The sequence below is a fragment of the Miniopterus natalensis genome, chromosome 9 (assembly GCF_054644295.1).
Source record: "Miniopterus natalensis isolate mMinNat1 chromosome 9, mMinNat1.hap1, whole genome shotgun sequence".
In the NCBI taxonomy this organism is placed as follows: Eukaryota; Metazoa; Chordata; class Mammalia; order Chiroptera; family Miniopteridae; genus Miniopterus; species Miniopterus natalensis.
In genome coordinates, this window is record NC_142089.1 from 27,273,334 (window position 1) to 27,286,695 (window position 13,362).

Consider the following 13,362-nt stretch of genomic DNA (forward strand, 5'->3'; position numbering starts at 1 on the left):
CATGTCCAGTTACCCCCAACAAACACCATTTTCTTAAGAAGGGCTTCCTCTGTTATAATTAGGCTTAGGACTGTGTTTCTGCCCTGTTCCATAACACATTAGCTCCAGTAAACCACCCAGATTAAGGGGGTGAGAACAGCCAATGCCAGGTGACCTGAGCTGAAACAAGAAAAGAACCTTCCAAGAAGAGACTGAGCTCCCCGAAGGCAAGGGCCAGTCCTCGCCTCTCCTAGGGTCCTAGCCTTGCCCAGGAATTCTAGGTTCAGAATTCCCAGAGCCCTGGGAAAACCTTGGTGTCTCCACCCTGGAGAGCTGTGCCAGACATGACCATACCAGCCAGCACTCCATATGGCCTGGGACAAAAAGCTCTCCCTGCCCCATTCTGGCCCAGTTCCTTCCACAGCCTGCCCAGGAGCCATGTGGCAAACAGACCACAGATTCCCACCAGCACTGCTTTAGTTTGCCTCCTTTATTTTACCAAAAATAACAATAAAGTCTTCCCTCTGTTTCACAAAAATAGATTTTCCCCTTCTTCCCTCCCCACCCCACCCACCCACCTCATCCCCTTCTGCAATCAGCACCAGCCACAGCCTAGAATCCAACTTCCGATCCACAGTCCTCTCTAGGGGAATCTTTGACCACTGCCCCCTCACTCCAGAACCTTTGGCAAAGCTGCTGGCCCAGTGTGTTTCCCTTAGGAACTTCTCTGGAGGCAGCAGTCCAAGGTCTAGCTGGCTTGCTCCAAAGCCACATCTGCTTCCCCAGAAATCAGGCAGCTGCTGGGCTATGGAGAGGGCCATGATTTTGGACGCTTGGCTCAGCAGATAACCCCAGCAGACCTGAGGGAAAGTGGGTCACTTTGGCATTAGGCTAGAAATCCTTGCTCAAAGCAAGAACAGTTGTCCTGGAGATGGGCTGTCAAACCCTCTTTCCACATGCTTCTCATGTCCAGGCCCTGGGGTGAGAGTCAGGACCTTGGCTTCTACTCCAGTTCCACAAAGCTTTGTTGTGAGGCCTAGGAGAGTTTCTCCCTCCTCTCCTCCTGGCTTCAGTTTCCTCTTATGTACGTGGAGGATTCTGTGAGTGGGACTAGATGATCCTCAGGTCTTTTCTGGCTCTCCATCCTAGCCTCCCAGCACAGAGGCTCTGGGAAGGGAGGGCCCTGTTCCCTGACTCTACTTCCCCAGCTGTGGGTCTGGGCACAGGGCTGGGCATGGGGGTGCTGAGTAATGGAGTACTGAGTATATCCCAGTTTCTCTGTGAATAGCTAACCAACTGGAATGTCTCAGGATGGTTGGGAAGGAGGCAAATACTTGTAGGATGGGGGCTCTCCAAGCCCGGAAGAGTCCATTCACTAGCTATGTGGTCCTTAATGGGACCACAAGACTCCAGAGTTTCCCAATTCAAGTTCCACTAGATCCTTGGGTTGGACGATTATCCTATGCTGGGCTTCAGATCCTGGGAGCCAAGTCTATAGATTCTAGGAGCTAGATCGGAGCTCCTAGGGGACAATTTAAGCACCAGGGGACAATTGTGGACATGAAGGATCACCCCCAAACCCCAGGAGGCTGTCTATAATCAAGCCTATCTGGAGGTAGAGGACTGAGTGAAATACAGCTGATGGGCATCTCTGGCTGAGCAATCAGAACCTGTGTCTGCAGTGGACCGGGGATTTAGGTAACCAGGGAAAGACTCCCCTTTCTGCCTCCCCACAGCTCCCCAGAATTCATGCTGATGGAAGAACGTAACCTAGAAGGTCAAACATAGAGCTGCATCCATCTATAACCACATTTTGAACATTTACATACACCGTCGGACACATCAAGTGGAGACAGTGAACTGTCATCACTCCTACAGTGGTCATGGTCCTCCCCACCCTCTCTCGTTCCTTTGTTTCTTTCATCAATTTATTTGCCTAACATTTATGAGGTCCTACTATGTGTCAGGGAGGGTGTAAGATGGCTAGCTCTCACAGACACACCCCACAGTCAAAATCACACACACACACACACACACACACACACACACACACACACACACACAGTGCTCACTTACACACAGGCTGCTCTCTCTCTTGTACCTTGCTTGGCAGCACCTCAGCCACATCCACATTGCTCAGACAGGCTTGGGAACCACAACAGAAGGGTGAAGTATCACAGCAAAAACCATCTAGTCTACCCCACCCCTAGACCTCATGTTGGAGGTTTAGCTCCTCTTTTCCTTCTGTTTGCCCACATTTAAATTCTCCCCTTCTCCACTCACAAGCAGTTGGGGGACATGTGGGCAGACTCCTGAGAACCAGAAGTCCAGGGGCTTTGGGAGTGTGGAGGGGTCCCAGGGCCTTCAGGTTCCTCTGCCACCAGACTCCTGAGGGTCCCCTCCCCTAGCCACTCTATGTTCAGACGATCATCTGACGAGCAACAATGTCCAGGCCTGGGCTCAGTGACAGATCCGCTCTGTCATCTCCCTCTGCAGAGACACAAGGTTGGGGGGAGGGGAGTCAGTCAGAGCTCAACCTGCCAGGCAGCCCCTTCCCAAACCACAGGACCTGGTTGCTCTTCTACCTGAACCTGGCCCCTTCCCTCCCCCAACCCCAACTCCAGGCTGCACATCTGGATTTGTAAACTGACACTTGAACAAATTCTCTGTTAAAATACAGAGTCATTGTTAAACGAATTGCCTTCCCCTAATTTATCCACTTGGGTATTGGATTTTCTTCAAGCAGGTAGCCTTTGGATCTGAAAACTCAGAGGCTAGCCATGGTGGTGGAGGGTAGTGGGGCTTGGTCTCACCAGTGGCTCCAGCTCCCGCTGGTCCACCAGGCTGAACTCGCGGATGAAGTAGTAGAAGTGCTTGTAGCAGGTGTTGACATGTGCCTCGGCCCCCATGCTGAGGATGCTGTCGAAGTGGTGGATGTAGACGTGGACAAAGACGCGAAAGAGGCGGGTCAGAATCTTGGTGCAGACCTGCTGGAAGTTCTTGGGAAAGGGAACTCCTAGGAGCAAAGGGATGGGCAGAAGTGGGGAGATCAGAATCCTATATGAAACCCTGCCCAGCCCTGCCTGCCCTCCCACATACTGGCAGCCTTTGCCCAGGATGGCCTCTTCCCTAGCACACTTCCCTGTGGGAGACAGAGATCGTGATTTGCTTTTCCCTATACTTCCATTTTTAATGAAGCACAAATCTGACTTTGCCTCTGTTTTGCTGAAATATCACCTTCCACGTTTTCCCATGACTCTGAGCAAGACTCTGCCACCTGGTTGGGGGTCACTGGCCAACCCTTCTTAGAGTATGATGGAAGAAAGTAATGCCCGAGCTCTCCACAGACACATATGCATCTGCAGGTGCTCTCACATGAACACCGTTGGACATAATTTCAAGGGGAGTTCATCAACATCTGGGGTCCATTTTAAAAAACATGGGCCTTCATGATTGAGTCCTAACTTCCCAGCATGGTGCCTACTCAAGGCCTTTCATGGTCCTGACCTCCCTCTCCAGTCCCACCCTTACTCCTTCCTTTTTGCAACATTCACAATGTAGTCCCCAGAACCCTAATCCTGAGAGTTACTAAGGCTTCAAGAACTAGTTCAGATATCTCTCATTCCTTCAAATATTCAATAACACACTTCCATCCGTGAGCCAGGCCCCGTGCAGGCCCTTTGCACCTTCCGCCTGGTATGATAATGGGTGTGACAGTCATACTAGATGTGATAAAATGGAGGTGCATGAAGGTGGAGGTGCATGAAGGTGGAGCCACTTGCTCAAGGCCAAATAACTATTAATTAGTATAGACTGGAGGCAGGATTCAAACCCTTTCTGCACTGCACTGCAGCCACCCCTCTGAGAGAAATGTCACAGACTGCTCAAGAAGAGCTCCAGGACCTGTGAAAAAGACAGTTTCGAATAGTCCCCCCCCCCCCCCCCCATGCTCAGGGCAGAGATCTTGGTGGCCATGCCCTCTTCTCTGCCATCCCAGGGTTAAGGCAAAGACACCTGGGGTCTCACAGGCCTGGGGGTTAAGGCTAGAAGGGAATAAGAGCCCGGACACAGGCCCACATTGGCCCACCCCGCTCCATAGATCTCTTCTCCTTCCTCACTGCTCTCAGGAAGGGTTGAGCCCTGCCTCGCCATGAGTCCTTCCAGGCCCAGCCGAGGTCTCTCAGGCTTGTTCTGCCCATCTAGACTTGGGGCCCAGGTCCCAAGGGACCTGAGCTGCAGTTCTGAATCCCTCCTGATTCAGTGCACTGTCCCTTTAGTGGCCTCAGTTTCCTCCTGTGTGAAATGAAGATACTCATTGTTGGGCATGATAGTACAGGAAATGACAGGTCACCAGCTGGGGAGGGGCCTCACGCATTGAATTGTGACTCAGTGCTCCACATTCAGACTTCTCCCCTCTGGGCTTGACCACCCTGCCCCACCCGTCTCTGATTCCCAAAGCCTTAAGAGGGATGAAGGTGAGGCCATATGGGGGTGGGGTTCCTGTGATGAACAGCGTCATGCCAACACTGCTTCTTGATGCCCTTGGGTGGGGAAGCAGCATCAGATTGACATCACTCATCGCCCCTACCCACCCTCATCCGCCCAGGCTGTCCGGCTGAGATAAGAAAAGGCTCCATGGCTTGGGCCTGACAAGGGAAAATTCTGCCCTCAGAGCCCTTAGAGGTGGAGAAATGGTCAGGCACACCCAATCCCCACCCCCTTCCCTTTCGGGGCCAGAAATCAGAGGGAACTCCCAGGAGGCTGCAAATCATGATCAGCCCCAGCAGGTACCAGCTAGGAGCACTTTGGGGCACCTCTTCTGGAAGGTTTCTGAGAATCACAGTGGCCTTGGCAGGCTGGTCCCTGGAAGGGCACTCAAGCTTTAGACAAGAAGAGCCCCAAACTGGGAGGCAGGCAGTCTGAGCTCAAGATGTCTGATCTTGACAAGCAGACATTGAACCTCTCTGAGCCTGTATCCTCTTCTACAAAAGTGGGATGCAAATTACACACAGACACACAGACACACACACCCCCTCGGCAGACTAGCTATATCACACTAAATGCCTCATCTGTGAAGGGGCTCCGGTAGCTCCCTCCTCCTGGCCAGGCAGGCCGGCACTCACCCACACGGGTGGGAAAGACATCCTCATCGTTGATGAGGCCCTCGATCCAGTCCATGAGCAAGGCCATGTAGCGCGGCGCCGAGAGCTTGGCCGGCCGCCGGTACTGGTGCTCGTCCTGCCAGCGGTACTCGTAGCGGGGCCCTCCGGCCATCACCGGGCAGCTGGTCTCGCTGCAGCGCTCGGCCATGGTGCCGTAGATGAGGTTGATGCGGTTGAAGAAGTCCACCACGTGCACGGCGATCCAGTCGTCGATGTTCTCGCCCGGCGGCAGCCTCACCACGCTGCGCAGGTCCAGGCCAGACTTCAGGGACGCCTGTGCCTTCTTATACAGCTCAAAGCGCTGCGTGCCCGGCTCGAAGCGCTTTCGCGGCCGGAACGTCTTGTCCTTGGCGAACACCTGCTTCAGGCACAGGGCCATAGCCAGGTTGGGCTGAGGGACGGGTGTCCAGGGGAAGGACCTGCAGATGTCCTGCCAGAGCCAAGGGCATGGAAGAGCATGGTGGTCAGGTCCCTACCAAATGTGCTTTGACTTCCCAGCACATCATTCCCTCTCACCGCTCAGCTTTTGCAAAGCCCACCTCAGGGGCCTCTGCCCCGATTATAAATCCTCCTCACCCCCTCGGTCCAATGCTCCTGCCCTATTTCCAGGCTGCTCTGTCTCCCCCTGCCAAGCACCACAGCGTGTTCCCTGTCCACGTTCATTACATGTCACAGAGGGCTGGGCCTCGGTCCCAAACAGGTGCCCCTCAGACTTGCTGTTGACCATCAGAGAGGTGGCAGAGGCTTCCTGCGGGCCCTCCAGGAGGCAGGAGCATGGACAAGATGACCTCTGGGGGCCCCACAGGCCACCTGGTGCAGCGTGGGAGAGCCTGGCTGCATTGTGCTGGGGGTAGGGGGAGGGTCCCCGCCTTCAGCTTCCTCTGGCATATCTTGTAGTCCATCCGGCCACCGGGGATTCCCAGGGAGCCCGAGGGACTTTTCTACCAAAAATGTCCTTTCCTTTTATTACCCTGAAAGAGGAAAGGCCCTCATATAGCCAGCTGGGCGGCCTGTGAATGTGGCAACAGGCGATGGAGAAGGGGGGGAGATAGCAGGTCTAGAAGGGCACTACTTCCTCCAACAGCAGCTGGAGATCCTTCCCCCCTGCAAGCCAGCCTCCTCCAGCCAGAAACCCCAACAGGGCCCTCCCCCTGCACGTGATAGCAGTATACATTCCTTGAGCACCCACTATGTGCTGGGAACTGGGAGGTAGGAATGCATTTGGATCCACCCAGCTGGGCCCATCTAGAAATCAGATGAATATGCTTTGCCTTTTAGAACTGAAGAACCCAAGACTCAGAACAGACTTTGGGGACAGCAATCGGAGTTCTGAGCTTGCAGGCAAAAGTCCTAGGCTCTAGGCACAGCACCACCGTGACTGTAGCAGGCATGGACTTGGCCCATGCAACTTCCTGGGTCATTCCGATATAATCCAGGTTTCTGTGACTCTCAAGGTAGACTCTCACCTCCTCTGTGAGTGTGTGAGCTCTTGGGAAATGCAGACCCAGGTACCTACTGAGATGAATTTAGCCACAAACTGAGCACTAACCCTGACCCTAGACTGAGCACTAAGGCTGAGTATAGGCCAAGCACTGAGCTCTGGCTCCAAACTGAACTCTGACCTGGCCTTTACCCTGGTCAATGAGGGTGCTGACTCTAGCCTTAGACTGAGGCTTGACTATAGCTACAAACAAAATCTGGCCTTAACCTCAGAGCTGACATTGGAGCATTTTCCTTTCTCGTGCCTCTAGTAATGCTGGGACAGGATTGGGGAAGGAGGATGGGAACAAGGTGACACTGGATATAACCAAAGGCACAGTAAATATGGGTTAAGGGAGGTGTCATGTCAGGCAATAAGTCAAGCTAGTGGAGAAGTTCGGAATAGGGGTTCCTTGTTGTACCCACAACAGGCAGGCAAAGCGGGGGCAGTCAAATAAAATGAGAAGCACTTGGAGAGTAGGGGTAGGTCTCCCAGAAGGATCATGTCTTGAAAAAAAACCTCAGAGATATGGCAGGTCATCTCATCCATCCCCTGCCCCTGGCCTTCTCACCCAAAGAAGTCCCCAGTGTGGGAACCTTAGCTTCCTGACCCAAGAGCAGGCGACTTCCAATGTTTCACTTGCTACCTGCATTCTAAACTCGGGCATGTGCTTCCAAAATCTCCCACACTGCAATTAGGTGGGGTTCCTGGGCTCTTTACCTTCACCCAGCTCCCTTTACTGACTATTGCCAAAGACCCTCACCCTGGCATTCAACACCTTACCCTACTTTTTCTGCCCCACCTCCCTACCCCACCCACCCTGGGCTTCTTGCTGATCCCTGAACATGCTCCCTACTCCTGTCTCTGAGTTTTCTTACACTAGTCCCTTTGCCTGACTACAGATGGTCAGGTTGAAGGCTACCTCCTCCCACAACTCCCTCTACTAAACCCAGTTCTCTTTCTCCTTGAGTGGAGGCTGCTCTTTGGCCACTGCTGTCTCCACACCAGCAAAAGGAGGTGATCTGTGCCCCCGCCCAGCCGTGCCTAGGTCAGGGCCTGGTACAGAGTCAATGCTCAGGCTTTAAGGAAAGCTTAGAATCAAGAATCTTAGGGTTAAAATAGCCCTGAGAAATCAACTGGCCCAATCCACTTCTTGTACAGATGGGGAGTCTGAGGCCCAGAAAGGGTACTTGAGGAGCTTGTGTTCACATAGCAAGTTATAGGCAGAGGATCTCCAATGGTAGAACTGGGAACTGGGATAAGATGGGGCTCATCCCAAGACAAGGATAAAAGGCCATTTTCCTATACTGGCTGCACTAGCTGGTCGCTGGTCTGGTGGAGATAAGGGGAAAGGAGGGGAGTGGAGGGAGAGGGGAAGCATCTTCCCACCAATTAGACCAACCTAATTCCTACTCCAACACACTGAGTCTCCCCCATTGCCCCCACAGCAACTTGGGTGTCCGGACCAGTGAGCTAGAGTCTCACCTCCTGCTGTAGAATTTCAAGGCCTGGGTCTTTCCCCAGGAAAATGTAAGCTTGCCAGTGGGAGGATGGATAGGTGCCCCTATCCATGCCACTTGTTTTGCTTCACTTCCCACTCCATGCCCGTCCTGAGTTTCTGTCCCTCACAGAACCTTTGTTCCCTCCCTGAACCAAGGCCATTGCCCCTCTTAGCCCAAATTTCCTAACTCTGTGTCCTTTTACTCCTAAAGTGGTCAGTGATGGCTCACACCCTGGGTGGGCATCTGGGCTTCCCAAATGAAGACCGCAGAGTAACGCTCCCTGTTTCTGACACTTAGCCCCCCGCCAGGGCCACACCTACAGTTCCTCAGGCTGGCCCCCGTTTGAACCTAGAATCCAGGCTAGAGCTGCGGGGCGCGCGGGCGGGGGGGCCCTGACCCTAGGCCCTGACCTAGGCACGGCTGGGCGGGGGCACAGATCACCTCCTTTTGCTGGTGTGGTGACAGCAGTGGCCAAAGAGCATCCTCCATTCAAGGAGAAAGAGAAAAGCGGAGGCGGGGATTCCGTGCTCCGTACAGAGTCTGCACAGTCCCCGCCACGCTCCGCCACCCAAGCCCACCCTTTGCCCTCCGTCCCCCGCCACCCCTCTCGAGCCCAGCCGCCTGGGCAGGTCGTAGGACCCAGGGGTGCAGGCCTGACATTTCCGCTCCTGAAGACACGCCCCCCTCAAACACTGCCCCCCCCCCCCCCCCCCCGACTTTCGCTGCTCTAACCCCGGACCGAAGACTGTGACCAGCCTGCCTTGGGGCAGAGGTCGCCTCGGGACCGTGCCCCGCCGGGCAGCCGAAGAAATGAAAGTGGAAGCAAGGCCGGGCGGTGCTCGCGGCGGGGCGCGGGGCTCACCACGGGTCAGCCTCGGGGGCTAGTGCGAGTCCTCCCCGGCCGCGGGTCACATCGCCGACGCGCTGGGTCGCCTCCTTTCGCCGGTGCTCCCGCTCCGGGGCTCTCGCGCCCGTCCACCGGCCAGCCCAGCCGGGCCGAGGTCGCCCTGTCTCCCCCGAGGCGACGCAGCTCCGCCCGGGCCTCCCGGCCCCGCCACGCCGCGGCCAAGGGGCGGGGAAGGGGCGGGGAGTGGGGACCCTCCCCTCCTCCCCAAAGCACTGACACACTTCCCTGTCGCCTTTCCGGAAGGTCCCTGTCGTGCTCCCGTAGCGCAAACTCAGTGTCTGCTTGGACACCAAAGAGGCAGCCTCAGCTTTCTCTGCTGTAAAATGGGGACAAGGTCAGCTTCTGTCTGGAGCAGAAACAAAAGCGCTGCTAGATAATCAGGGTGGTTTTCTTGCTTTCCCAGAATCGTGTGTGTTTCACTTTTGCCTGAACTCAATAAGGGATCAGTGCTGCCCCACACACTTCCATACCCTCAGCTCTTGGCACAGTGCCTGGCACACAGCAAGCACTTAATACCCATTTGTGGAATGAATGAATGAATGCCTTGGGACGCAGGAGTGAGTCCCTCACCCAAGGACTGGCCCTGAAGAGTGCTCAGATCAGACTTTCACCATCCCCACCAGGGCTGGGGTCCTTGCTCAGACTGGGCTGATTCTCCTCACTCCTTACCTGAAGTCACCCCATTTCCTAGCGCCAGACATTTGTTCTAGCTGTTCCCATTTGGAATATCTTCTTTCCCTCCTTCCTTCCAACCAAATCCAAGCTCTTCAGGACCTGATCTGTTCTTCCTACTTTTCTATCTGGGTTCTTCCCCTGAGGGCAGACAGATATCCCACACCAGCACCCAATTACAAGTGGGCCCAGGCCCAGGTGGCTGTCTTGGGATGGGAGGGAAGGTTGGAGGCCTTCTAGAGTGGGAGGGCCAAGGCAGACAGATGGGCTGCAGAAGTCACCTTGGGGGGTGTGGGGGGGGGGTGAGGAGGTGAACAGGCAGGAGCAGGGGAGAGCTGGTGGCTCGAGGAAGGAATTTACTGTGGCACAGATGCTTACTGGGCTTCCCTTACGTCTAGATCTTCTGCTTGCTTGATGGTATGGGAACATGCTGGATCCTGAAGAATTCCAGCTCATAGAACTGAAGATTCTTTCTTTTGTTGAGCACCGATTTTTGCCCCAGTCTAAAGTTCATTTGCTGTACCTCCTGCTGGTTTTCCTGCTGTGTGGTTCCTTAACTCTACCTCAAACCCCTATAAATGTTTGCATGCTCTAGTATATGCAGAAGAGATTCAAATCTAGTCCTTCATCTGTTTGATACCCCAACCAATCCCCTTTACTAAGCATGATTCTGCACTGAGAGCAGGGCGTCAGGTGTTGAAGCTGCTTCAGTCCCTGACCTCAGCTGACAACAGGTCAGCAAGGGGAACAACACACAGAGATAACGCAAGGTCAGAGTTCAGTCATCCAGAAGCGAGAACATCGTTACAGACTGATGGGGAGCACTTTGTGAGAGGGGGTTAACTGCAGGAAACACGTGGAACACTCAAATTGGGCACTTTGAGGAGAGTTTAAAGAAGGCACTATTTAGAGGTGTAGTCAGGGTATAGAGAAACCACATGGATAGTGTATCACCAAAGGGCTAGCAAGAGCAGCCCTTCGATGTCCACTCTAGGCTGAAGTTGCCACCCCTAGCTGAAGGGGTGCTGGGAGGAAGTGGTCAAAGTGGGACCAATGAGGAGGGGGCTACTGTGGCTTAAGCTTGAGGGGCATACCCAGCCCACAGCAATAATACTGCAAAGGACTGGGAGTCTAAAGGGGCTTCCCCACCTCCCTTCCCCTGATTTCTGGCCAGGTTTCCCTACTGGCCAACTCCTACTCTTGAAGCCAAGGGCAGGGAACCTGTTGAGTCAGCCCACAGAGGTTAGCCTCTTGGAGCTGGGTAGAGGAGGGTGGAGAATATATCTGGGTGGAAAGTACTTGGGATGTGGGCTTAGGGGCTTTGGCTTACAGAGGAAGCAGAAACTGCTTTGTGCTTTCCTTATCATTCAGTTCTAAATATTTCAGAATTTCATTGTCATTTCCTCTTTAACCCATAGATGACTTAGAAGTGTGTTTTTTAGTTTCTCAGCCTATGAGAGGTTTATGTTTCTCGTGTTGACTTCTAATTATATTGCGTTGTGGTTGGAGATCATGGTCTGTAAGATTCTTTGGAATGTGATATGACTCCTTCTGTGGCTTTGTACATGGTCATTTGCTGTACCTCCAGCTGGGTTTTATAGGTTGGGCAGGAATTTGCCTGGTGAAGAGTGAAAAGTACAGAATCTTACATTGTAGGAATTATAGTTGGTCCACTTAGAAGGAACTTCAAAAGTTGCCAGCTCACCCACAGAGCCCTGGTATTTGCCCATTACTAGCTGGCAGGTTGAAGGGTTGGGAGAAGACAGAGATAGACCAGATCTCTTAAATACCTGTACCTGCTTCCTGTGGCTCTCAGTCTGGGCTAGAGAGACTGTACTCTTACAGGAGGCTCTGCTGGGCCTGAGAAGATCTACCTTTGAGAACAAGGTCGTGGCTTTACAATGTATTTGCTGTGTGAACTTGGGTTACCCCTGTCCTCCCTGATGGCATGCTGTAACTCTATAGCACTGCAACCTACACAGGATAGGCCACTGTGTCCTGTGTATGATAAGTGGCTCAAATAAGGCCATGTCTCTGAAGCTTGGTTGGAGCTATTGAGAACCTAGTTGAGGACGTACCCTTCTCCACTGTACAGTCCAAGAACATGGCTCCTTGATGGGAGGTCCAAGTGGCAGGGGCTGGTATCCAGACCTGGGTTCCTGCTTTGCCCTGTCTCTAGGAAAGCCTCTGCCCCTCTTTGGGCCTCAACTTTCCCCATCCACACCACAAAAGCATCTTCCAGCCATACCATTCCAAGTACCTTGTCAGGATCAGCTCCCTGCTCTTGCCCCTGTGGGCCTGTACCCAGTGACTCCACTGATACAGAAGAGCCTCTCCCTGGGAACTTCCCAGCCCCTTTTATGCCAGGAAAGTTTCCCCATCCCCATACTCTTCTCAGAATGAGCTACAGGCCTCCCAGAGCACCCCACCAGGCTTCTGGAAACTCCTATAGCTGGATGGGGCCCACCTTCTTCTCAATCTCCCAAGAAAAAGTTTCTATTTCAGCTTCTGCCTTTTCCTGCCCAGGAGGCAGTATCTCTCATCCTGGCATATTTAGAAAAAAAGCAAAGAATAGCCTCATTGCAATAAGAGGAACTGAGGTTAGACTTCCTTTAGTTTGAAAGACAATGTTGAAAAGAATGTACATTAAAATTCTGTGTGATCTTGGACAAGGCATTTGTCCTCTCTGAGCCTGTTTCCCCTTCTGTAAGATGGAAACAATACGTGCCCCACAGAAGAGTTGTGAGGATCAGCAGAAGGCTGAGGTTAGTCGTTTTGGGGTGCTGCCTTTAAGTACCCAGCAGGCTTTTGTGTGGAAGAGGGATTGCCCTGTGGTCCTGGAAGACAAGGGGCAGAGACCCAGGACAACGTGAGGGGACACGCAACACATCAGGGCTGTCCAACCACGTTGCCTGGATGGCTGTACTCACTTCTCGGGGTGGGGTTGGGGGGAATATGCAAGCAAAGGTGGCACAGCTCACTGTGGCATGGGCTTCAGAGGGTTTCAGTCCCTCTGAAGAGCAGGAGGGCCCTCTTGACCCTGAGAACTTCAAATTCAAGTGTTCTGTGCTCCAAGGTCCATCTTCCCTTCCAGCTCCCTGCCTACCCCTTGAGTTGGAGGCATAACCCTCACCTCTCCGGGTCTCAGGACTTCCATCTTGGGACGAAAACCTCTGGAGGCTGTGGTGGAAGCCTGGTGTGCATAAGGGCCTTAGGATAATTCCATAATACGCTACCCAATGTGACCTGACCTCCAACATAGCCCTGGTAGGCATTGTCCTCTACCAGATGCATGCCCTCCAACCGCTTGGGTTAGTTCTCAGCTCAGGGGTGTCTCAGGAGTGGAGGTGATAGTGGGGGTTGGGGGGAGGTGGGGGGCAGGGGGTGGCGGGCAGTTTTGCGAGTGTCCCAGGCTCAGCCTTCACGGAACCCACCATGAAGCCTGCACAGGAAATTCTGTCCAACCCTACCTCCTCTGCCACTGTGGTGCCTCACTTTCAGCCTCTGGGGCTGCCTGCCTGGAGCAGCACCCCAGTTCAAACCCTCCTCAGACTACCCCAGTCCCCAGGGCACTTTCTTCCTTCCTCTCTACAGCATCCTTTCTCCAAGTGTTTTCAGTAACACCTGCCCTAGAGTCACCAGTGGGGGTGGGGCTCCTTA

The 13,362-nt window shown here is 53.7% G+C and overlaps 1 protein-coding gene across 1 annotated transcript; it reads right to left on the minus strand.

Annotated features, from left to right (window-relative positions):
• Positions 1 to 2,380: 2,380 nt before the first annotated feature.
• Positions 2,381 to 9,079, minus strand: MOB3C (MOB kinase activator 3C). Its single transcript, XM_087820410.1, has 4 exons — positions 8,986 to 9,079; positions 5,103 to 5,571; positions 2,793 to 2,995; positions 2,381 to 2,469 (listed from the first exon to the last, which is right to left on the minus strand). The coding sequence occupies exons 2-4, from the start codon at positions 5,518 to 5,520 to the stop codon at positions 2,440 to 2,442; spliced, it is 651 nt and encodes a 216-aa protein (XP_087676536.1). The 5' UTR covers positions 5,521 to 5,571; positions 8,986 to 9,079; the 3' UTR covers positions 2,381 to 2,439.
• Between the last annotated feature and the right edge of the window lie 4,283 nt (positions 9,080 to 13,362).